The sequence below is a fragment of the Pan paniscus genome, chromosome 19 (genome assembly GCF_029289425.2).
Source record: "Pan paniscus chromosome 19, NHGRI_mPanPan1-v2.0_pri, whole genome shotgun sequence".
Lineage (NCBI taxonomy): Eukaryota > Metazoa > Chordata > Mammalia > Primates > Hominidae > Pan > Pan paniscus.
In genome coordinates this window covers 9,847,569-9,874,153 of record NC_073268.2, presented here as the reverse complement: position 1 = coordinate 9,874,153, position 26,585 = coordinate 9,847,569, and the positions used below count along the sequence as shown (strand labels likewise).

Genomic DNA, 26,585 nt, shown 5'->3' with positions numbered 1-26,585 from the left:
GACTATAATGATGGCAAAAAAAGTGGGTGGGCGTGATGGCTCACGCCTGTAATCCCAGCACTTTGGGATGCTGAGGCAGGCAGATGGATCACTTGAGGCCAGGAGTTTGAGACCAGCCTGGGCAACATGGTGAAACCCTGTCTCTATTAAAAATAAAAAAATTAGCCAGGCATGGTGGCGCATGCCTATCATCCCAGTTACTCAGGAGGCTGAGGCACGAGAATCGCTTGAGCTCAGGAGGTGGAGGTTGCAGTGAGCTGAGATCGCGCCACTACACTCCAGCCTGGGCAACAGAGTGAGACGCTGTCTCAGAAATTATTAGGGGGGGAAAAAAAAGAACAGAGTAAACAATTGTCTTCATATTTGTTTGTCTCTTTATAGTTTATAAAATATTTTTACATTTATTTCCTCCAGTTACCCTATAGAGTAGTTATTTTTACATTCAGGTGAAGAAACTGAGTCCCAGAGCATCTCAAAGACTTCCTTGAGATCCAACACCATTCCGTAGAGTCAGGTCTCCTGACTACTAATATCAAAATATTTTCTTTCATTTGCCTGGGACTCAAGAATCACCCTCTCTCTTTCTCACTAAATTTTCTATCACACTGCTGACTGTTTTTTTGGTAGTCAGGTTTAGGCTGAAAACTTTATAGTTTGTTGTGTTTTTTTGGTAGTCAGGTTTAGGCTAAAAACTTTATACTTTGTTGAGGACCGCTAGTGCCTTAGGAGTGCTACATTGTCATTTTCACCCCATCCCTGTCCTTTGAGGGTTGAAGTTAGTGTTTCTTGGCTTTTCTACTAACTGGTTGTTTTTCCTGAAGGTAAAATATGCCTTGATCAGTGCCCAGCGATGCATGATATGCCAAGGAGATATTGCTAGGTACCGGGAGCAAGCCAGTGATACAGCGAATTATGGGAAAGCACGCAGGTACTTTTACCTCTACTTCGTTATTTCTCTTCTCTGTGTGGCTCTAAGCTAAGCCTTACTAAGAGCAGTAGGCCATATGGGTGTTGTACAGGTGTCCCTATTGGTCCCTGTAGTCATGCCTTACCCCTCCAGGGTTACATCTAACACTCTACCTTATGTTTTAAGTATTAGGGCTATCAGGATGAATTGGGAAAAAGCTAATCTGGAACTAGCATTTTCTTACTGTTTTTCTGTTCTAGTTGGTACCTGAAGGCCCAGCACATTGCTCCCAAGAATGGGCGCCCCTATAACCAGTTGGCTTTGCTGGCAGTGTATACGGTAAGAAATCCTGTGGACAGGGGAAAAGTGCTTTGCAGGAAGTATCTTACCATATGGAGTTTGATAATATCAGTTCCTGGAGCTTCATTTCATCTCATCACTGTAGCCCAAAGACTATCCCCTCAAACTCCTTTTGTTACGGTTACTCTCAGAATTAAGTTGTCAGGGATTCCTCACTTCACTTAACTCTGTACTTCATCTCTCCACTTACCACTGCACTTAAATTCCTGAGGGAATGCTCATGCTCCAGCTAAACACCATTCTTTGTTTCTGACCAGAGCTTCTGCTCTGAATTTTGTCTTGATTCTCTTCCCTTTCTGTTGAACTAGGCAACTCATTCTAGACGAAAAATAAGGCTTACTTCTCTCCCTTAAAGTTTTCACCTACCTCTAAGTAGTCAGATCTTTGCTTCCTTTCCCTAGACCCTGTTACTTCTTTTAACTTTTTATCTGAGGTGCCTCCTTAGCAGAAGCACGGTAAGCACCAGATTGTACCTCCCTAGGTCTAATCACTGTGCTCTAAATATGTCTGTAATGGAGAAGCGGGCCTTGGGAGCTGAGACAGCTCCTAGGGAGAAAGCTCAATTCAAGGGGGAAAGTGGGGACCAGTGGTAGGTACCAGAGGTTCCATCGTAAGAAACAAATAAGATGCTCATTAGCAAGGAGAAAATTGTCTTTTTTTTTTTTTTTTTTTTTTTAGAGAGAGGCAGGGTCTTGCTCTGTCACCCAGGCTGGAGTGCAGTGACACAAACTACTGGCTTAGGTGATCCTCCTGCCTCAGCCTCCCAAGTAACTGGGACTGCAGGCACACACTACTGCACCCAGATAACAAAAAGTATTTTTCTGTAGAGACGGGGTATTGCTTTGTTGCCCAGGCTGGCCTCAAAACACCTGGGCCGAAGTGATCCTCCAGCCTCAGCCTCCCAAGAAAATTCTTAATAATTATGGATTGAAATAGTTGATTAAGTAATGTGGTTTATTGAAACACTTCTTTCAAAATTTGTTGAATCTCTCTCTCCTGTTTTTACCTCTGTCTTATTCTCTGTGATGGGTTTATGTGATTTTTTTTCCCGCCCCTCTTTGCAGCAGTATTTTTTCTTCCCTTTTTCTCTATATCCGTCTTTTCCTTATTCCTTCTTTGTAATCATTGAATAAACTGTTAATTAGAAAATACAATTAACCATCACCTTTATCTAGTGTCAGAACATTTTCCTTTTTTTTTTTTTTTGAGACGGAGTCTCGCTCTTTCGCCCAGGCTGGAGTGCAGTGGCGCAATCTCGGCTCACTGCAAGCTCTGCCTCCCGGGTTCACGCCATTCTCCTGCCTCAGCCTCCCGAGTAGCTGGGACTACAGGTGCCTGCCACCATGCCTGGCTAATTTTTTGTATTTTTAGTAGAGATGGGGTTTCATTGTGTGACCATGCCCGGCTAATTTTTGTATTTTTAGTAGAGACAGGGTTTCATTGTGTTAGCCAGGATGGTCTTGATCTCCTGACCTCGTGATCCGCCCGCCTCGGCCTCCCAAAGTGTTGGGATTACAGGCGTGACCCACCGCACCTGGCCATGTGTCAGAACATTTTCATCACCCCAAAGGAGACCTGATACTTACGCTTTCCATCCCTGCCTCCCCTCAGCCCCTGACAACCACTAGTCTGATTTCTGTCTCTGTATCTTTACCTGTTCTGGATGTCTCACATAAATGGGATCATATAATGTATGACTTTTTGCAGTTCTCTAATGATACACAATGTTGAGCGTCTTTTCATATGCTTGCCATCTACATATCTTATTCAGTGAGGTGTTCAGATCTTTTGGCCCCCCCCCCTACTTTTTTGCCCATTTTTAAAATTGAGTTTTTTCCCTTATTTAAGAGTTCTTTGTATATTTTGGTAACAAGTCCTTTATCAGGTGTGTGTTTTGCATCTATTTTCTTCCAGACTGTGGCTTGTCTTCGCATTCTTCAGCAGTGTCTTTTGCAGAGCAGAAGTTTTAAATTTTAATGAAATCCATCTTACCAGTTATTTCTTTCATGGGTTATGCTTCTGGTGTTTTATTTAAGAAGTTGTCTTCACACCCACGGCTAGCTTAATGTTGTGTTATTTTCTAGCAGTTGTATAGTTTTATGTTTTACATTTAGGTCTGTAATACATTTTGAGTTAATTTTTGTGAAAAGTGTAAGGCTCGTATATAGATTTATTGATGCAGGTGGATATACAGTTGTTCTAGCACCATTTGTTGAAATGACTGTCCTTTCACCATCGAATTGCCTTTGCTCCTTTGTCAAAGACCAGCTGACTATATTTGCATGAGTTTATTTCTGGCCTCTCTGTTCATCTATTTCTCTGTTCTTTGGTCAGTACCACACTGTCTTGGTTCCTGTAACTTTATTTATGTCTTGAAGTTCAGTAGTGTCAGTCTTCCACCTTTGTTTTTCAGTATTGTATTGACTATTCTGGATCTTTTGCCTTCCCATGTAAACTTTAGAATCAGTTTGTTGGTATCCACAAACCTAGTGAGTATTAAGTGATAACTCATTGTGGTTTTTTATTGGATTCTCCTAGCAACTAATGATGTGCATCTTTTCATGTGCTGATTTGCTATTGGGAGAAATTGCTCATTGAGAAAAATTTTAATTACATATATATATATGTATAAAATAATAATTATTTTTTTTTGAGATGGAGCCTCGCTTTGTTGCGCAGGCCGGAGTGCAGCGCTGCAGTAGTCTCGGCTTACTGTAACCTCCGCCTCCTGGGTTCAAGCTATTCTCCTGCCTCAGCCTCCAGGGTAGCTGGGATTACAGGTGCACACCACCAGCCCCTGCTAATTTTTTTGTATTTTTAGTAGAGATGGGGTTTCACCATGTTGGCCAGGCTGGTCTTGAACTCGTGACCTCAAGTGATCCACCTACCTCAGCCTCACACTGGGATTATATGCGTGAGCCACTGCACCTGGCAGTTTTAAAATTTTAATTGTAAAATACTCATAGAATTTATCCTCTTACCCACATATATATGTGTGTATATATATTTAAGAGGATCGCACTCTGTCACCTAGGCTGGAGTGCAGTGACACAATCATAGCTCACTGCAGTCTCGACCTCCTGGGCTCAAGTGATCCTCCTGCCTTAGCCTCCTGATTAGCTGGGACTACAGGCACACACCATCATACCCAGGTAATATTTTGATTTTTTGTATAGACAGGATCTCACTCCGTTGCCCAGGCAGGTCTTGGAACTCCTGGCCTCAAGTGATCCTCTTGCGTTGGCCTCCCGAACTGCTGAGATTACAGGCATGAGTCACTGCTCCCAGTCACTTAATTTTTTTTTTTTTTTTTGAGGCAGGGTCTCACTTTGTCACCCAGGCTGGAATACAGTGGCATGACCTCAGCTCACTGCAGCCTCAACCTCCCAGGTTCAAGCTATTCTTCTGCCTCAGCCCCCCAAATAGATGCAACTACAGGTGCCCGCCACCACAGCTGGCTAATTTTTTTTTTTTTTTTTTTTTTTGAGACAGAGTCTCGCTCTGTTGCCCAGGCTGGAGTGCAGTGGCGCAGTCTCGGCTCACTGCGAGCTCCGCCTCCCGGGTTCACGCCATTCTCCTGCCTCAGCCTCCCGAGTAGCTGGGACTACAGGTGCCCTCCACCACACCCGGCTAATTTTTTGTATTTTTAGTAGAGACGGGGTTTCACTGTGTTAGCCAGGATGGTCTCAATCTCCTGACCTCGTGATCCGCCCACCTCAGCCTCCCAAAGTGCTGGGATTACAGGCGTGAGCCACCGCGCCCAGCTGCTCACGCCTGGCTAATTTTTGTATTTTTTGTAGAGACGGGATTTCGCCATGTTATCCAGGCTGGTCTTGAACTCCTGAGCTCCTAAGTGATCTGCCCACCTCAGCCTCTCAAAGTGCTAGGATACAGGTGTGAGCCACCAGCCCTGCCTATCTTACCCACTTTTTTTTTTTTTTTTTTTAATTGAGAGAAGGTCTCTGTCACCCAGGCTGGAGTGCAGTGGCCTGATCTTGGCTCACTGCAACCTCTGCCTCCCAGGCTCAAGTGATCCTCCTACCCCAGCCTCCCAAGTAGCTGGGACCACAGGCGCATGCCACCCCACTTGGCTAAAATTTTGTATTTTTAGTAGAGATTTGGTTTCACTATGTTGCTCAGGCTGGTCTTGAAGTCCTGACTTCAAGCTAGCCACCTGCCTCAGCCTCCCAAAGTGCTGGGATTACAGGCATGAGCTACCACTCCTGGGCTGTCTTGCTCTTTTTCTTTTTTTTGTGATGGAGTCTCGCTCTGTGGCCCAGGCTGGAGTGCAGTGGCACGATCTTGGCTCACTGTAACCTCCACCTCCCGGGTTCAAGTGATTCTCCTTTCTCAGCTTCCTGAGTAGCTGGGACCACAGGCTTATACCACCACGCCTGGTTAATTTTTGTATTTTTAATGCAGATGGGGTTTCGCCATGTTGGCCAGGCTGGTCTCGAACTCCAGACTTCAGGTGATCCGCCCACCTTGGCCTCCGAAAGTGCTGGGATTACAGGCGTGAGCCACCGTGCCCTGCCTGTCTTACCCATTTTTAAGTGTAGCTTCAGTAGCATTAAGTACATTCATATTGTAGTGTAACCAGTCTCCAGAATGCTCTTCATTTTACAAAACTGAAACTCCATATCTATTAAATAACAGCTCCCACTTCTCTCTTCCCACAACCTCTGCAACTACCCTTCTGCTTTCTGTCACTGTGAATTTGGCTACTCTAGGTACCTCATATAAGTGGAATTATACAGTATTTGTCCTTTTGTGACTGGCTTATTTCACTTAGCTTAGGTCCTCAAGGTTCATCCATGTTGTAGCATGTGTCAGCATTTCCTCCTTTTGGAGGGTGAATTATATTTCATTGTGTATATATACCACATTTTATATGTACATTCACCTATTGATGGATACTTGGATTGCTTCCATCTGTTGGCTATTGTGAATAATGCCACAGTGAACATGGGTGTTCAAATAAAATCTCTTCAAGACCCTGCTTCCAATTCTTCTGGGTACATACCCAGAAAACGAATTACTAGATCATTTGGTAATTCTGATTTTAGGTTTTTAGAACAACCATATTGTTTTCCATAGCAGCTACACCATTTTACATTCCAGCCAACAGCATGCAAGGCTTCTGATTTCTCCACTTTCTTGCCAACACTTGTTATTTTCTGCATTTCTGATAGTAGCCATCGTAGTGGTGGTGAGGTGATATCACATTATGGTTTTAATTTATGTTTCCCTAATGATGAGCATTTTTTCATATGCACATTGGTCATTTGCATATCATCTTTGGAGAAATGTCTATTCAAGTCCTTTGTCCATTTAAAAATTGTTATTTTAGCCGGGCACAGTGGCTCACGCCTGTAATCCCAGCACTTTGGGAGTCCGAGGCGGGCGGATCACGAGGTCAAGAGATTGAGACCACGACGAAATCCCGTCTCTACTAAAAATACAAAAAATTAGCCAGGCGCGGTGGCAGGCGCCTGTAGTCCCAGCTACTGGGAAGGCTGAGGCAGGAGAATGGCGTGAACCCGAGAGGCGGAGCTTGCAGTGAGCCAAGATCGCGCCACTGCTCTCCAGCCTGGGCGACAGAGTGAGACTCTGTCTCAAAAAAAAAAAAAAAAAAAAAAAAAAGATTATTTTATCTTTTGTGTTGTCAAGATGTATGAGTTCTTTATATATTCTGGATGCTAGACCTTTATTAGATACATAATTTGCCAACATTTCCTTCCATTTTGTGGATTGTCTTTTCATTCTGTTGTGAATATCTTTTGATGCACAAGTGTTTTTTAATTTTGCTGAAGTCCAGTTTATCTTTTTTTCTTTTGTTCCTTTCACTTTCGATGTCATAGCTGTGAAACCATTACCAAATCCAAGGTTTAGAAAATTTACCTCTACGTTTTCTTCTTAGAGTTTTAGACTTTTACCTCTTATATTTAGGCCTTTGATTAATTTTAGGTTAATTTTTATATATAGTATGAGGTAAAGGTCCAACTTCATTCTTTTACATGTCGTTATTACATTCTCTCAGCACCATTTGTTGAAGAGACTGCTCTTTCTTCATTGAATGGTCTTGGTTCCCTTGTAAAAAGTCACTTTATATGTGGGTTTTTTCTGAACTTTCAGTTTTCTTCCATTGATTTATATGTCAGTCCTCATGCCAGTACCACAGCTGTGTTAGTTACTGTAGGTTTGTGGTAAGAAAAATTGGGAAATGTGAGTCCCCTAACTTAGTTTTTTTTTTTTTTTTTTTTTTTGGCCATTTGAGGTCCCTTGTAATTATGTATGGATTTTAGGATCAGCTTTTTCATTTTTGCAAAATCATTGGAATTTTGATAAGGTTGCACTGAATCTGTAGATTGCTTTGGGAAGTATTGCCATCTTCAAAATATTAAGCCTTCTAATTCATGAACACGGGGTGTCTTTTCATTTACTTCGTTCTTTAATTTCTTTTAACCCTGTGTATAATAATTTTTGCACTTCCTTGGTTAAATGTATTCCTAAGTATGTCATTCTTTTTGATGCTTTTGCAAAAGGAATTGTTTTCTTTTTTTTCTCTTTCTCTCTATTTTTTTAGACAGGGTCTTGGCCAGGTGGGGTGGCTGACCCCTGTAATCCCAGTACTTTGGGAGGCTGAGGCAGGCGGATCACTTGAGGTCAGGAGTTCCAGACCAGCCTGGCTAACTTGGTGAAACCCCATCTCTACTAAAAATATAAAAATTAGCCAGGTGTGGCAGCACACACCTGTAGTCCCAGCTACTCGGGAGGCTGAGGCGGGAGAATTGCTCAAATCCGGGAGGTGGAGTTTGCAGTGAGCTGAGATCATGCCACTGCACTCCAGCCTGGATGACAGAGCGAGACTTCGTCTCAAAAAAGAAAAAAAAAAAAAGAAAAGAGGGTCTCACTGCGTTGCCAAGGCTGGTCCTGAACTCCTGGCTTCAAGTGAGCCTCCTCCCTCTGCCTCCCAAAGTGCTGGGATTATAGGCCTGAGCCATTAGGCCTAGCCAGAAATTGTTTTCTTAATTTCTTTTTTTTCAGATTGCTCATTGCTAGTATATAGAAATGTAACTGAATTTCGTGTGTTGATCTTGTATGTTGCAACTGTGCTGAATTCCCTCAATGGCTTTTTGTCATTTGAATTAAATTTTCTTTTTCACAGACCTCTGACCTAGATTCGCACTTTCTTCAAGTTCTTTTCCTCTATCCCTCTTTTTTCTGTCTGTCTCATCTTAGTTGTCTGTTAGCAACATTTTCCCAACTTTTCTGCCAATTCCAATCAGTCAGTCATTCTGTCTCTTCCAATCAGTGAATCTCAGGTGTTTATTGAGAACACAACACGTGTACAGTGCTTTTCTAGATGCCAGGAATGATAAAATATTGACTTGCTTTCTTCCCTGAAAAAAAAATGTGTTGAGAAAACAAGTGAGCTGTATAGACAGTGATGCAAATTAGACTTGATAAATATGTAATTGATTGTTAGATGCACCATTATCTTCTGTTCCACTAAGAAAAATGCTGCAAATTAAAATAAGACATAACAATAGATACTGATTGTAAGTTGTATCTCTGTTTTGGAAATTTTTTCATATGAAAAAATATTTTATAGAATTAATATAATACAGTCTCAAATCAGGTGAGTAGTGTAGATAGAAATTAGTATGGATTGGAATAATAATAAAAATAGCTACCAATTAACTGTAATGGTATGCCAAATATTCTGTTAAACTATATGCATTATATAATTTTAATCTTTTTGGGAGCCATATGTTGTAAACATTTCCATTTTGCAAATAAGGAGACCTCTCTAGGTTAACGTGCTGTGTCATACCTAATAAATGCAAGACCTAGTTCAGACTCAGGCACTGACCTTAGAACCTGCACCTCTAGCCATGCCAGGTGAATATAAGATAGGAGTTTTGAAGAATGGGTAGACGCTGGGGAGAGAGAGAAGCTAGCATTTTAAATGTATTTTGAAACAGTTATGGAAAACATTGAAAATGTACATGAAGTTGGAGAAAAAGTGAGAAAGCCTTTTGGATATTCTTTCTGCCTTTGTTTCAATGTTTTCCTTTTTCCTTCTTTCTAACCCACTTCCTTTTTCTTTACTTCTTCTTTTCCCTATTAATTGCTTATAAATAGACTTGCTGAATTTCTTGAATAATATCCATAAAATGTTCAACTCAGCTACTTATTTATTTTAAAAACTTATCAATAACAATGGCAACATCATTGATTAAGTACAGTTAAGTGTGAGACAGTAGACAACACTTTGTAAACCTGAGGATACTCCTCCATTGGGTATTATTACTCCCATTGTAATGTTGAGGATATAGGAACTCAGGAAGATTATTACATAATAATGTAATAATCTTGGAGACTTTTGTCCAAAGTTTCCAAGTCAGCTCCTGGATTAGCCAGTATTTGGACCAAGGTCTGTCTGGCTTGTAATTTCGTGATTTCATTATAGCATACTGACTCTCTGATAAGAACAGGAAATATAAAGTGAATTGAACATCATGCTTTTTCTAAGAACAAGATGTAATTTCTGTTTATATTTTAAGAGCCTGTTTATTCCTTTCTCTCCTTATGAGTACTTGGTTCTTGGAGCACCTCTGCATGTAAGATATAATACTGTGCAAGAAGAGATCTGTGATGTAATTGCAATGGCTTCTCCTGTGGATAGCATTTCTGATTTTGTTGTTGGGATTCCTCTCAGTTTGGGAGACAGGCTGGGAGAGATAGTAGGGTTTCCTGAGTCAGCTGCCTCTTGCTGGAGTTAGGACGAGAATTGGTTGACTGAATGTCTCTGGCCTCTTTCCACAGAGGAGGAAGCTTGACGCTGTCTATTACTATATGCGCAGTTTAGCTGCCAGCAACCCTATCCTGACTGCCAAGGAGAGTCTCATGAGCTTGTTTGAAGAGACCAAGCGGAAGGTGAGCGGGGATGTGGCAGAACCCTTCCTTCCTCAAATAGTGCATTTCCCTGAGTGTTGGTGTGCCCTAGCTCTGCGCACTGGCAGGATCGTAGCCAGTGAGGTTTATCCAAGGTGCAGTTATTGCTCAGTGTCTGTGTGTCCTCGGGGAATGACTCATAGTGTCCTTAAATGGTCCCATCAGACTGTGCTGGTGGGTAGTTGGTCAGCCACTGTGCAGAACAAAACTGTGATCTTCAGGAGAGCTTTCAGGGGCCCTTGGATGTACATGTACGTGTTCTACAGCCTTCAGTCTACAGAATTAATAACTATATGAGACAAAGCAGATGACACTCTGCTACTTTGGGACTGTGGTACAGTATTTTTATTGTGAAATAAATACCGGTGAGGTGAGGCTTTTCTCTTTGTAAGCTGAGTCTCAGGAAAGTCTGAGCTCATGTGTGTTTTTTGTTTTTGAGACAGAGTTTCGCTCTTGTTGCCCAGGCTGGAGTGCAATGATGCGATCTTGGCTCACTGCAACCTCTGCCTCCCGGATTTAAGTGATTCTCATGCCTCAGCCTCCCGAGTAGCTAGGATTACAGATATGCGCCACCACACCCAGCTAATTTTGTATTTTTAGTAGAGACAGGGTTTCACTATGTTGGTCAGGCTGGTCTCAAACTCCTGACCTCAAGTGATCCGCCTGCCTCGGCATCTCTAAGTGCTGGGATTACAGGCGTGAGCCACCACACCAGGCCATGAGCTAATGTGTTTGTATGTTATATAGGCAGAACAGATGGAAAAGAAGCAACATGAGGAATTTGAACTGAGCCCTGACCAATGGCGGAAAGGAAAGAAGTCTACTTTCCGGCATGTTGGAGATGACACCACTCGCCTGGAGATCTGGATTCATCCATCCCATCCACGGTCTTCCCAGGGCACTGAGTCTGGGAAGGATTCTGAGCAAGAGAATGGGCTGGGCAGCCTGAGTCCCAGTGATGTAAGTTCCTGAGAATGATGCAATGAGCCAAACTAGCTCAGTAAGCCTGGGTGCCCTGGTTCATACAGCTGTGAGGCACAGATACTTCCCACTGATTGCAAGGAAGACAAACCACTTGAGGCTCCCTGATGGTCTTTTCCCTTCTCATGTACGCTTCCTTTATCTTTATTATGTACTTCTCTCTCTCACCACTATGTGTCACTGCAGAATTTAGTAAAAGTAGGATTAGAATTTTTTTTTTTTTTTTTTTTTTTTTTTGCTGCTTTTTGTTCAGCGTCATCAACATGATGCTTTAGGATTCTATGTGGGATTTTGTACTTATCTTTTCCTCTTGGTTGACCTTATATTCCGAGAATGAACTAAAGTAGCATGGATAGGTTGGTTAGTCTGATTTGTGATGGGCTTTCTATGGGATATCCTCTTATAACTCTTGGGCGGGGACTTTTTCCTTTAAGCCAGGAGAAATGACAGTAGAAAAATCACAGGCTTGTTTAGAAGATTTCTCCTCTTCATTGACTCAGTAAGTAATTATCGACAGTGTGCCAGTCACTAAAGATACAGTGAACAAGATCTCTTGCTGTCTCAGTGCATTCTAGTGGAGGACGCAAGAGACTTAACAGTGTAATTACTTCTGTTTTTGGGGTGCACACCCAGTATATGAGAGCACATAGCCATGGGACCAAAGCAGCCATTGGTCAATTGAAGTATAAAGAACAAGTAGGAGTTAGCTTGAGAAGGAAAGGGAGGTGGTAAAGGGATTCCCAGGCAAAGGAAATAGCATATGCAAAGGGCTGAGGCTGGCGGGGGGAGAGAGAGCACGGTAGGTGGAAAACTGCAGTGGCTGGTTCGTTGCGCCTTAAGGGTAGAATTCACCCAGTGGGTGGTGTAAGCTGGGGCTAGATGTTGAAGGGTCATACGATAAATTATTTGACCTTTATCCTGAAAATACTAGGGCGCTATTGGATGCTTTAAATAGGGGAATAACATCTGCTCTTCAGAAATACAACCCTGGCCGCTTTGTAAAATGTTTGGAGAAGAGTAAGACTAGAAATAGGAGACAAGGAGGGTGCTGCGGTAGTTCCAAGTGAGGTATGAAAAAGACTTGAACCAAGAAATGGCTTTGGAGGTGGGAAGAAGTGAACAGACACAAGTCATATTATTACAGTAGAATCCAAAAGACTTGGTTGAACGTGGGGAGCTCAGGGAGAAGAGAGAGTCAAGGTCTGGTGTGGTGGCTCCCATCTGTAATCCCAGCACTTTGGGAGGCCAAGGCAGGAGGATCGCTGGAGCCTAGGAATTCAGTACCAGTCTGGTCAACAAAACGAAGCTTCTGTCTCTATAAAAAAATTTTCAGAATGAGCTGGGCATGGTGATGCGGGCCTCTAGTCCTAGCTACTCAGGAGTCTGAGGCAGGAGGATTGCTTGAGTCCAGGAGTTCAAGGATGTCATGAGCTATGATCCAGCGTAGGTGCCAGAGCAAGACCCTGTCTCAAAAAAGTCAAGAATGAGCCCAAGAGCGTCAAGGCTGCACCACTGCACTGCAGCCTGAGTGATGAGTGAGACTCTGCCTTCCAAAAAATAAATGAATACAATCAAAAACAAGGTTGGTCTCTGTTGCTCAGGCCAGAGTGCAGTGATGCGATCGAAATCCTGAGTTCCAGTGATTTTCCTGCCTCAGCCTCCTGAGTTGCTAGGACTACAGGCACATGCCACCACACCCAGCTAATTTTTTGTAGCGATGGAGACTTGCCCTGTTGCGCAGGCTGGTCTCAAACTCCTGGCCTCAAGCAGTCCTCCCGTGGCCTCCCAAAGATCTGGGATTACAGGCATGAGGTGTATCATGTCTGTCCCATTTTATTTCTAATTATACAAATAATAGATGAATATATTTTTGGTAAAAACTTTAAATTCTTGTAGGTAGACTACAACGTGGTAATTTCTTTTCTAAACTATTGATGAAACTATATATTTTTAGTTTGTACATCATCCTTGGGTAACTATTACCCTTAATTTTCTTTAAATTTAAATCTTTGAGTTTGGGCTTTTCATTTTAGGCTACCAGCCCTCGAAGAAATCTGCAGTTTCTGGCCTGACGCGGTGGCTTACGCCTGTAATCCCAGCACTTTAGGAGGCCGAGGCGAGCAGATCACAAGGTCAGGAGTTCGAGACCAGCCTGGCCAACATGGTGAAACCCTGTCTCTACTAAAAATGCAAAAAAATTAGCTGGGCGTGGCAGCGCACTCCTGTAATCCCAGCTACTCGGGAGGCTGAGGCAGGAGAGTTGCTTGAACCCGGGAGGCGGAGGTTGCAGTGAGCCGAGATCGTGCCACTGCACTCCAGCCTGGGCAAAGAAGCCAGACTTTGTCTCAAAAAAAAAAAAAAGAAAAAAAAAGAAAAAGAAATCTGCAGTTTCATAACTTTTCATTTATCTAGCCAGGAAGCCACACTGCCATTTTTACCCGCTTTCTCAGCCCCAAGTTAGCTTCCTATGTTCTTCTTTTCTCTCACAGTAGGTCCCAAGAGCTTAGCTTGCTTGCTCTGTTCCTTGGAACACACACATTGATAAGAAGTAAGCATTGAGGATAGAGAAATTAAAATAACCAAAAATGATTTTTAACCTCAAAGAGTACTTGGTCATGTGAGGAAGACATAGGTGTGTCATTATAGTTCCGTGTGGTAAGTACTGTGATAAAGGCAAGCATGAGAGGCTGTGGGTGCATACAGTTGGAACACCTAATCCAGTCATGGTTAGGGAAGGCTGGGGCGAGGCCGCATTTTGCAGCTTCAAGATGTCGTAAAGGCATTTCTACGTGGAGGCATGAAAATGTGGATGAGGCAGGGAGGCTTCAGGAACTGCGAGTAGTTCAGTATGGCTGGAGTCTAGAGTGTGAGAAGTTCTCCTGTGAGCGACTGGAGTCATGCTTGACATGTTCCTTTCCTCTGTCCCCACATCCAGTCAGTACCACCTGGTATGAGGAGGTGGATACTGTTGAGTCCACCTCCTAATCGTAACTTGAAGCCATCCACTTCTCTCCTTTCTCATTGCTGCCATCGTAGTTCAAGCTATCACCATTTCAGTAATCCATATACTATGGAAAGAAGTTCATAATGGTCTTTTCAGATTTTTTCCTGGTCCTCTTCTGGCCTTTCATTTTAGACAGTAACCCAAATGAATGAACTTCCAAATATCCATTTCTGATCATGCCACTCCCTTCTTGAAAGTGTTTAGTTATTTCTGTTTGCTCTTACAATCAGGTCTAAAATCCTCGACATAGTCCGCTAGGCTCCTCATGATCTGGCTCCTGCTACTTCAAATCTTACACTTTTCATATTTTTCTTCCTTTGTTACTGTATTCCAGCCACACTGGCTTCTTCCTTGAAGGATCCAAGCTCTTTTCTGCTCCTGGCTGTTGTACATCTCCCTGCCCGCAACGCACTTACCTCTCACTGGTATTTCTGCCTTTATCAGTCACTTTCTTTCTTACCCTTCAGGTCTCAGCCTAAATGTCACGTTTTCAAGGAAGCGTTTCCTGATCCCTGAGACTGGCCATTTCGCCTTTGTAATAACCACATTTCTGGTTTAAGTGCTTTTAAGTGTAGTTCTGTGCAGATCTTTCCCTTGCTAGATTGAAGGCCCTGTGAGAGTAGAGTCATATCTAGTGTGTTCACTTCTTTGTCCCCAGTGTCTGCATATGGAAGATTCTAAATAAATCTTAGTTGATACGCGAATGAGGGGAAGAGCAGCGAGGGATGAGGCTAGAGAAGGTAGCAGGGACCAGGTCCTTCATAAGTATTTTGAAGTTTGGCTGTCAGGTATTGAGGACTTTTAATTTTTTTGGAGTTGTGTTGGTCATGTTTAAAAATTGATATATAATAATTGTACATATTTATGGGCTACATGTGATATTTTTATACGTGCACAGAATGTGTAATGATCAAATCAGGGTATTTAGAATATCTGTCACGTCAAACATTAGTCATTTAGGTACTAAGGATTTTAAGCAGAGGGATGATATAATTGGATTTCTATAATGATCGCTCTTTCCAATACTTCCAGTACTGGAACAAATTTATTTTGTTTTAAAAGGAACTTTTCAAGTTGCATAACTAATAACAATTCATTGTCTCAAAATTAAACAGAAATGTAAATATAGTTTAGGCTGGGTACGGTGGCTCACGCCTGTAATGCCAGCACTTTGGGAGGCCGAAGCGGGCCAATCACCTGAGGTCAGGAGTTCGAGACCAGCCTGGCCAACATGGTGAAACCCCATCTGTACTAAAAATACAAAAAAATTACTCGGGCATAGTGGTGTCTGCCTGTAATCCCAGCTACTCGGGAGGCTGAGGCAAGAGAATCGCTTGAACCCGGGAGGCGGAGGTTGCAGTGAGCCAAGATCGCACCATTGCACTCCAGCCTGGGCGACAGAGGGAGACTGTCTCAAAAAAAAAAAAAAAAAAAGTATATATAAAGTGGCAGTCACTTGTATTCTTTCCTTCAGAGACATCACTGTTAACTGATTGATGTCCTTCCAGACCTTTTTCTAAGCATTTATAAGTGTATGCGTGTATGCACATACCTGTAAAAACATGAAATGCATTATAAAATTTTTTTTTGAGAGACAGGATCTCCCTCCGTTTCCCAGGCTTTTGTGCGGTGGCATGGTCACGGCCCACTGGAGCCTCTATTTCCTGGGCTCAAGTGATCCTCCTGCCTTAGTCTTCTGAGTAGCTGGGACTGCAAGCGTGCGCCACCATGCCTGGCTAATTTTTTAAAAATGTTTTGTAGAGATGGGATTTCCTTATGTTGCTTAGGCTGGTCTCAAACTTTTAGGCTCAAGTGATCCTCCCACCTTTGCCTCACAAAATGTTTGGATTATAGGTGTGAGCCACCAAGCCTGGCTGAAATACATTTTTTAACAAAAAGGAGGATAGTACTGTGTATAACAATCTGCACCTTACTTTTTGAAATTATTATTTGGACATAAATTATTCCTGCTATAATGCAATATATACATTCCTAAAAATTGCTGTGCTGTGCAAAATCATGCAATAAAAACCACACAGGGCTTATGCAGAAAATGGAGTTAGGAGCACAAACCTCAAAAAACTTTCTCAGTGACATAGTGAAAAAGATAGGAGCCTGATTTAAAACTGTTGTACAATTTTATACATGTGAAATGGTTGAGAAATACGTAAATATGGCCGGGCGTGGTGCTTACGCCTGTAATCCCAGCTCTTTAGGAGGCCAAGGCGGGCGGATCACGAGGTCAGGAGATCGAGACCATCCCGGCTAACACGGTGAAACCTCGTCTCTACTAAAAATACAAAAAGTTAGCCGGGCATGGTGGCAGGCACCTGTAGTCCCAGCTACTCGGGAGGCTGAGGCAGGAGAATGGCGTGAACCTGGGAGGCGGAGCTTGCAGTGAGCTGAGATCGCGCCACTGCACTCCAGCCTGGGCGACAGCGAGACTCTGTCTCAAAAAAAAAAAAAAAAATAAATAAATAAATAAATAAATGTGTAAATACTACATTAAACATAGCACTTTACCTTGAAAAAGATGTAAAGTAGGCCGGGTGCAGTGGCTCATGCCTGTAATCCCAACACTTTGGGAGGCTGAGGCAGGCGGATCACTTGAGGTTGGGAGTTCGAGACCAGCCTGACTAACATGGAGAAACCCCATCTCTACTAAAAATACAAAATTAGCCAGGCGTGGTGGCGCATGCCTGTAATCCCAGCTACTCAAGAGGCTGAGGCAGGAGAATCGCTTGAACCCGGGAGGTGGAGGTTGCGGTGAGCCGAGATTGTGCCATTGCACTCCAGCCTGGAGAATAAGAGGGAAACTCCGTCTCAAAAAACAAAAAGACATACAGTTGGCATGTGGAAGTGGACTTGGGAAGGGTTACGGCTTGTGAGTTATTGTGAAGTGGTAGAAGGAGGGTTACTTAAAATTTGATGGACAGAGGCCAGGTGTAGTGGCTTACGCCTGTAATCCCAGCACTTTGGGAGACCGAGGTGGGTGGATCACCTGAGGTCGGAAGTTCGAGACAAGCCTGACCCACATAGTGAAACCCTGTCTCTACTAAAAACACAAAAAATAAGCTGGGTGTGATGACGTATGCCTGTAATCCCAGGTATTCTGGAGGCTGAGGCGGGAGAATCACTTGAACCTGGAAAATGGAAGTTGTAGTGAGCCAAGATCGCACCATTGCACTCCAGCCTGGGCAACAAGAGCAAAACTCAAAAACAAAAACAAAAAAAACATTTGCTGGACAGTTGTAACAGCAGATGTGGATAGGCCTGGCTCCTAACATGATCCTGTGGTGAACTGGGGTAGCTGTAGATGTTTGGGGTGTGTGCATGTGTATGCTTTGTGTATTCCTGTGCAGCTTGATTCAGCTGGATGCAGTTCTCTGTGTTACCTGGTGTTTCGTGTAAACAAAATCACACATAAGCAAAGGCCAAGTTTGTGTTATGCCCAAATTGTTCGTTTATGTATTTATGGCAATGAAACAAATTCTCATTTTCAAAATGAACATTATAGCAGAACTGGGTGATTAGCCTTAATTGGAATTGTTCCTTTGACAACTCCTAGAGAATTTCTAGCACAGACTGCTTAAATTTAGATCCATGAGTAAACAGAAAGTTTGGCTTCAGGTGGTTGTTAGTAACAGTGGTAACATCCCAACTAGTCTGTTCTCTGCCAAGCATTTGCTTTGGATCTTTCTCTCTCTGAATGGTTGCAGGAGGTTAGCTTGTGGGTTGTTGGTTTTTAGTCTTGAGATGTGGTTTGGGTTGAACATCCAGCCTGGGGAGGGATTGCCAGCCTCAACTGCAAGTAGCATCCTATTGAGATTCACATTTCAACTCTTCCACCTGCCAGCCAGGACCCTCCAAATCCATGTTGCCAGGGTTCTGGGCATTTGTTATTTAGTGGCTATATCTTCTGCTGTTCTTCGTCTCCCTTTAGAAACGGGGTACTGCTTGTCAAATGGGTTGTTGCTGACAGTCAGGGAGTTAAGGATATTAAATTACAGCATCAGAAATCATTTTCACACTGAAAAGCAAGGGTCTCTGATAGAACTGCTGAGGATTTTTTAGATCTGATTGTTTTGTTATCAGCATCTTGAATAGAATGTAATACATGTCTGTCTGCTGGGGAAGAAAGCATATAGGATTGGGAGTGGTTGATAGATGATAGACTGATAGACTTATTTTAATTTTGTTTTGTTTTGTTTTGTTTTGTGACAGAGTCTCGCTCTGTCTCCCAGGCTGGAGTGCAGCGGCGTGATCTCAGCTCACTGCAGCCGCCACCTCCTGAGTTCAAGTGATCTTCCAACCTCAGCCTCCTGAGTGACTGGGATTACAGGCACCCACCACCATGCCCAGCTGATTTTTGTATTGTTAGTAGAGATGGGGTTTCACCATGTTGTTCAGGCTGGTATTGAACTCCCGACCTCAAGTGATCCACCCACCTTGGCCTGCCAAAGTGCTGGGATTACAGGCGTCAGCCACCACGCCCGGCTCGTATTCTTTATATATGTAGGAAGGAGCACAACCCTTAAAACACTTCCTCAGTGACATAATTTAAAAGATAGGAACCTACATAATTAGGTTTCTACCTTTTTTATGCTCATGCCTATTTTTTTTTTTTTTTTTTTTTGCCCATGCTTTTTTATGCTTATTCCATCCATTATGCTTTGCTAAATATGTGGAGACAAGGTCTTGCTATGTTGCCTGGGATGGTCTCAAACTCCTAGGCTCAAGCAGTCCTCCCACCTCAGCCTTCCAAAGTGTTAGGAATACAGGTCTGAGCCACTGCATGTGGCCAGTAGGTGTTTGTCTCTGAAACTTGAGTGAGTCTTCCTGCCCTGGAATGATTTGGTTTACCATTGCCAGCATTTTCTCCAAGCCACTGTGACTATTCCTGCAACATGCTTGGTGCTGATTGTAGCAAATAATGTCTTTAGACTAGAGAAATGCCATTGTATATTTGGCCAAGCTCTTGTCAAACCTTCCTTCTCCTTGGCCTCTTTGAATGTTTTGTGGTTCAGCCTGGACTGTACCATAGAAGCTCCTAATCTCTGTTATCCAAATAGAATGTAATACGTGTCTGTCTGTTTTCCTTTTTCTCTATCGTATTTCACCCAGCAAATGATTTTGTTTACCTTGGTCTCTCTCCTTTTGCTCTTCTTCCTTCTGTTACATATCATTATCTATTTTATTTCTTTGCATAATGTCTTTTTTCAGGACTTGTTCAGGTCTGGAGAATTTAATGCAGTTGCCCCTGAGTTTTTGGAGTAGAAGACCGTGTTCTGGGCTCAGTGCTTAAGTAGACTAAAGTTTACCTGTTCTGTTGTGCCAGTTTTGTGCTAGGATTGTAAAGATGAATACACTATTGTTACTTTCTCTGATTGTGTAGTGTATAGGTCAGCAAACTTTTTCTATGAAGGGCCAGATAGTAAATTACTTTATAGGCCATATGTTCTTTGTTGCCACCACTCACCTTTACTGTTATGGACAATATGTAAATGAATGAGCATGACTGTATTCCATTAAAACTTTATTTACAAAGACAGATGATGGATTGAATTTGGCCTGTGGGCCTAGTTTGCCAACTTCTGTTCTAGTGGAAGAAATGGTTACATAAATAGAATACAGTAAACAGTTGATTCTTGTTATTTGTGGTGGTTATGTTCTATAAATTCAATAAATTCACCACAAACACTGAATTAGTGAATACTGGATTGTTGCTCCTAAGGGAAATACAGAATTATATTCCTTCAAGCCTCTGGTCACAACATTTTAATCAACTGATCAATATATAACCTTGCTTTTTTTGGGTTTTTTTTTTTTTGAGACAGAGTCTCACTCTGTTGCCCAGGGTAGAGTGCAGTGGCGTGATCTCTGCTCACTGCAACCTCTGCCTCCCAGGCTCAAGCGATTCTTGTGCCTTAGCCTCCTGAGTGGCTAGGATTATAGGTGTGCGCCTGGCTAATATTTATTTATTTATTTATTTATTTATTTTTGAGACAAAGTCTCACACTGTTGCCCAGGCTGGAGTGCAATGGTGCAATCTCTGCTCGCTGCAACTTCCGCCTCCCCGGTTCAAACGATTCTCCTGCCTCAGCCTCCCGTGTAGCTGGGACTACAGGCACCCGCCACCATGCCTGGCTAATTTGTGTATTTTGGCCAGGCTGGCCTCAAACTCCTGACCTCATGATCCACCCGCCTCGGCCTCCCAAAGTGCTGGGATTACAGGCGTGAGCCACTGTCCCCAGCCACGCCTGGCTAATTTTTATATTTTGAGTAGAGCCAGGGTGTCTCTGTGTTGTCCAGGCAGGTCGTGAACTCCTGACCTTAAGTGATCCGCCCACCTCAGCCTTCCAAATTGCTGGGATTACAGGCATGAGCCACCACACCCGACCAGTTATATAACCTTGTTTTATGTGGGTTTCTGTTTAAAGACACCTTATTTAATATATATTATTAATTCATTAACAGAGAGTTCACTGCCTAACAGCACTGTAACTCATAGCTGAATGAGGCTTATCTAATACACATTTTCCCTGTAAAACACATCACAGCCTTCTTGCACTTAGGGAGTCACACACTTCGGCACACTCCCCAAGCACAGTGGCGTGGGGGCCACGTGAGACAACAAAATCACCAACAAAAATCTCAGAAATGTGATACTAAATACACCATGAAAAGGACACTTTTTTTTTTTTTGAGACAGAGTTTCTCTCTGTCCCCCATGTTGGAGTGCAGTGGCGTGAACTCAGCTCCTCCGCCTCCTGGGTTCACGCCATTCTCCTGCCTCAGCCTCCCGAGTAGCTGGGACTACAGGCGCCCACCACCACACCCGGCTAATTTTTAGTATTTTTAGTAGAGATGGGGTTTCACCGTGTTAGCCAAGATGGTCTCAATTTCTTGACCTCATGATCCGCCTGCCTCGGCCTCCCAAAGTGCTGGGATTACAGGCATGAGCCACTGTGCCCGGCCAAGGACACTTATAAGTATGACCTGAAATACGAAGGCAGAGAGTTGCTTTTTCTGACCTTAGTTAGCTAGGAACATGCACCTCAGGTGACTCAAATTTTGTGCTGCTCTGTGCATGTCTAGGAATGACTGTGAAAGCATCATGAGTAGTGATTTGGGGGTTACAAGTAAGTTTTAGCAAGTAAGTGAATTCACAATGCAAAATCCATGAACAATGAAGGTTGATTGTATTGTGGTGGGTGCCAGGAGGGAGGTATGTATTGGGTACTGTGGAAGCACAGAGAGAGGCTCTTGGTCCAGCCCTGGCAGAGGCATGGTTTGGGGTGAGGAGAGGGGAAAGTGAATTCAGAAGGCTTCCTGGAAAAGTTAACTGGGCAGAGTGGGAAGAGAGTGTTCCAAATAGAAGTAATAGCATGAGCAAAGACAGAGAAGGTGTGAAACAGCAGAGGGCTCACAGGGCACCTAAATCTGTGGTAATTTGGAGGCCAATGTGAGAAAGTTGGAGGGTAGAGAGGAGGCTGAGCCTTCTGCCAGAGCCACATTCTAGTTTGGTGCCATGGTGTGCACTTGGGAGGTAGTCAGGGGGCTGATCTCCCATAAGATACCTTAGGATTCTGGAAATAATAATTTGTTTCTGGAATTTCTCACTGTTTACTTGTCATGTCTGCATTGTTAATTGAGCAAAAGCAGCACTATTCCATCCATTAAATTTGGTAGGGTGGAGATTGACTGAATCTTTTACCCCACAGTTCGCTGACTTAAAAAGTTGAAGGGCTATTCTTTTAGACAATGCACTTAGGCATTTTGAACTCAAACATGCTAGTGTCTCTCTGTGTCTTGGTAGTTGGAGGAAATTGCCAGTGGTTTGGGTTAAGTAGGGCAAAGCCTTTTTTCTTTTTAATTAAAAAAAATTTACAGCTTTTTATTTTTATTTTTATTTTTTTTGAGACGGAGTCTTGCTCTGTTTCCTAGGCTGGAGTGCAATGGTATGATCTCGGCTCACTGCAATCTCTGCCTCCTGGGATTAAGCGATTCTCCCGCCTCAGCCTCCTGAGTAGCTGGGACTACAGGCGCCTGCCATCATGCCCAGCTAATTTTTGTAGTTTTTAGGAGAGACGGGGTTTCACCATGTTGGCCAGGCTGGTCTCAAACTCCTGACCTCAGGTGATCCACCCACCTCGGCCTTTCAAAGTGCTGGGATTACAGGCATGAGCCACCACGCCTGGCTGCTTTTTAAAATGTATAGGCTGGTTTCAAACTCCTGGACTTGGCTGGGCATGGTGGCTCACACCTGTAATCCCAGGACTTTGGGAGTCTGAGGCAGGCAGGTTATTTGAGATCAGGAGTCCAAGACCAGCCTGGCCAACATGGCGAAACCCCGTCTCTACTAAAAATACAAAAATTAGCCAGGCATAGTGGTGCATGCCTGTAATTCCAGCTACTTGGGATGCTGGGAGGCAGAGGTTGTAGTGAGCCAAGATTGCACCACTGCACTCCAGCCTGGGTTGCGGAGTGAGACTGTCTCAAAAAAAAAAAAAAAAAAAACAGAAGAACAATTTCCTGGACTCAAGCAATCCTCCTGCTTCAACCTCCCAAAGTGCTGGGTTACAGGTGTGAGCTACCACGCCTGGCCTTATTTTTCTGTTTTATCAAAGTAACACAATTAAAGTTACACCTGTAGGCCTTTCCTCCTGTGTGTAGAGAGAAACTTCTCAAGCCACGTGAATAGAGCATAGCGAGTTCAAGGAATGTTAGGCATCTGATAGACCAATTATTGTTTCGAAAGATTGAGTCTGAAAATGCCCATTTCGTAAGGAAGCATCTTGAACTAGTGACACCTTGGGGCATGGGACATTAATTTGACGCCCCCTGGGCATGGAAAGTTGATGACCTTGTTTCAAAGGCTGGGGCGTAGTTGGAAAAGTGCCTAGGCTGTAATGCCGGAGTTGGTTTCTAAGTTAGTGGGAATAGAGGTTGAAAGAGATCACACGGAGGAGTGATTGCCTTTTAAAGTATTTTAGTTGAAGAATTTTTTTTTTCCTTGAGACATGGTTCCTCTCTGTTGTGCAGGCTGGAGTGCAGCAGCATGATCATCGCTCACTGAAGCCTCCATCTCCCAGGCTCAAGTGGTCTTCCTGCCTCAGCCTCCTGAGTAGCTGGGACTACAGGCATGTGCCACCATGCCTGGCCAATGTTTTTTATTTTTCATAGAGGAAGGGTCTCGCTGTGTTGCTGAGACTGGTCTCAAACTGAGCTCAAGTGATCCTCCCACCTCAGCCTCCCAAAGTGCTAGGATTACAAGCATGAGCCACTACACCTGGACTCTAAAGAACTATTTTCAGTAGGTCATATATTATGTAGGTGTATATGTGATGATTTTTCTTCTCTTGCATTATTAGTGGCATATTATACACACTGTTATATTCACCTTTTTTTTTTCCCTATTACCACTGGACTTCGGAGATCCTTCTCTGAGTAATTGCCCTCAAATCCATTGTATCTCTCTAGAGCCTGGCTGATAGCCTTCATAATTTTGTCTAGTATTTGTATGTCAGAGCCAGGATAGTGCAGAGCTTTGGAAAGTCCTGAGTTCAAGTGCTAGTTTTTTTGTTTTTTTCGTTTTGAGACAGAGTCTCACTCTGTCGCCCAGGCTGGAGCATAGGGGCACCATCATAGCTCACTGCAGTCTCAAACTCCTGGGCTCAAGCCATCCTCTTGCCTTGACCTCCCAAAGCACTGGGATTACAGGCGTGAGCCACCACGCCTGGCCTGAAGTCCTACTTTTATCAGATATTAGCTGCGAGACTTTGGGCATGTTCTGTAACCTGGCTGAGCTTTAGTTTTCTATCTGTAAGATGATGACAGTGATAACCTTGTTTCCCTAGGGCTGGAGCTCATAGTTTCTGCTTGGAATTTTGCATGCTGCCTCTTCCCAAATCTCTCGTGATTTTCTTAGAGGCGCTATTGAAAGTTGAGAAGGACAGTTTTCTTTCTGAGTTGGAATACGTGGCTACACAAAGTTGGATAGTATATTTTCTTTTTGTATTTAATCAGTAGACCAGCAAAGTGAAAGTTGGTTAGCAAAGGAGCATGGCTTCCCTGTGGAAAACCCAGGCCAGGTGGCCTGTAGCACAGAACGTTCACCACATGCTCAACTTGTTGTATTTGCTTGAGGGCTGTTTTTTTTTTTTTTAAATGTACAGTTTTTTTGTTTTGAAAGTGTGTTATGTAGGTGGCATTTTCTTTTCTGTCTTTTTTTTTTTTTTTCTTTTTTTTTGGGACAGAGTCTCATGCTGTCACCCTGGGCTGGAGTGCAGCGGCACGATCTCGGCTCATTGCAACCTTCGCCTCCCAGGTTCAAGTGATTCTCATGCCTCAGCCTACCAAGTAGCTGGGATTACAGGCACCTACCACTGCACCCGGCTAATTTTTTTTTTTTTTTTTTTGAGATGGAGTCTGGCTCTGTCGCCCAGGCTGGAGTGCAGTGCCGCGATCTCGGCTCACTGCAAGCTCCGCCTCCCAGGTTCAAACCATTCTCCTGCCTCAGCCTCTCGGGTAGCTGGGACTATGAGTAGCTGGGACTACAGGCGCCTGCCAACATGCCCGGCTAATTTTTTGTATTTTTAGTAGAGACGGGGTTTCACCGTGTTAGCCAGGATGGTCTCGATCTCCTTACCTCGTGATCTGCCCGCCTCGGCCTCCCAAAGTGCTGGGATTACAGGCGTGAGCCACCGTGCCTGATCGTTTTTTTTTTGAGACGAAGTCTAACTCTGTCACCCAGGCTGGAGTGCACTGGCGTGATCTCAGCTCACTGCCAGGTCTGTCTCCCGGGTTCATGCCATTCTCCTGCCTCAGCCTCCCGAGTAGCTGGGACTACAGGTGCCCGCCACCATGCCCTGCTAATTTTTTTGTATTTTTAGTAGGGATGGGGTTTCACCATATTAGCCAGGATGGTCTCGATCTCCTTACCTCGTGATCCGCCCACCTCGGCCTCCCGAAGTGCTGGGATTACAAGCGTGAACCACCGCTCCCAGCCTAATTTTTGTATTTTTTTAAGTAGAGATGGGGTTTTACCATGTTGACCAGGCTGGTTTCAAACTCCTGACCTCTAGTGATCTGCCCACTTCGGCCTCCCAAAGTGTTGGGATTACAGGTGTGAGTCACTGCTCCCCACCCAATATTTTCTTTAGACTCATCATTTGTCTTTTCAGTGCCCCTTGCGTAGTTTGTGCACCTGAGCTGCTGCTGCTGTGAAAGCTGCCGTGTGTGAGTGGTACACATCTAATTCCTCCACCCTCCCCGCAAAACAATTATAGATCAGAGCATGGTTTTATAAGGTTTCCTTAGACAAGGTGACTTGCTTTCTGTTGGAATGAGTTCTAATTCCTAGAGTTGTATCATGAGGCTTTAGGTTTATAGTTTGAGAGCCAGTACCCATTATGAAGCTTAGAAAAAGCTTTTAGACTGGACACAGTAGCACATGCCTATAATCCCAGCATTTTGGGAGGCTGAGGTGGGAAAATGCATGAACCCAGGAGTTGGAGACCAGCCTAGGCAACATAATGAGATGCCGTCTCTAATAATAATAAAAATATTTCACTTAAAAAATACATAAATAAGGCTGGGTGCGGTGGCTCACGCCTGTAATCCCAGCACTTTGGGAGGCCAAGGCAGGTGGATCACGAGGTCAGGAGATTGAGACTACCCTGGCTAACACGGTGAAACCCCGTCTCTACTAAAAATACAAAAAATTAGCCGGGTGTGGTGGCAGGCGCCTGTAGTCCCAGCCACTCGGGAGATTGAGGCAGGAGAATGGTTTGAACCTGTGAGGCGGAGCTTACAGTGAGCTGAGATCGTGGCACTGCACTCCAGCCTGGGCAACAGAGCGAGACTCTGTCTCAAAAAAAAAAAAATAATAAAAATAATAAAAAATACATAAATAAGTAAATACATTAAAAAAGAAAGCTTTTGGCCTGGTTCTCTCTGGATAGCACAAGCACTGATTTAATCTATAATGATAAAGAATAGTTGAGTCTCTGCACTAGTAGGTAAGTGCTTTATCTGTGATAACCCAGTTATTTCATTGTCTCATAATTATATCATCATGACAGAGAAAGCCAGCTTAATTTTTTGGCCTCATGGATATAAAGACTCCATATCTTGCTGGGAACAGTGACTCAACGCCTGTATAATCCCGGCACTTTGGGAGGCTGAGGCAGGAGGATTGCTTGAATCCAGGAGTTCATTCATGACTAGCCTTGACAACATAGGGATACCCTGTCTCTACTAAAAAAAAAAAATTAGCCAGGTGTGGTGGGTGGTCCTAGTTACTCGGGAGCCTGAGGTGGGAGAATACTCTGGTCTGGAAGGTTGAGGCTGCAGTGAGTCTTGACTGCT

At 43.6% G+C, this 26,585-nt stretch overlaps 1 protein-coding gene across 1 annotated transcript in view; it reads left to right on the top strand.

Moving 5' to 3' along the window:
• Positions 1-26,585, top strand: part of SMG6 (SMG6 nonsense mediated mRNA decay factor) — a 244,113-nt gene that overhangs the window by 10,168 nt on the left and 207,360 nt on the right. The window contains exons 5-8 of the mRNA XM_003816861.6: positions 822-928; positions 1,168-1,246; positions 10,100-10,210; positions 10,976-11,188. Coding sequence (XP_003816909.3) covers positions 822-928; positions 1,168-1,246; positions 10,100-10,210; positions 10,976-11,188 — 510 coding nt within the window. The remainder of the gene's footprint in view (positions 1-821; positions 929-1,167; positions 1,247-10,099; positions 10,211-10,975; positions 11,189-26,585) is intronic.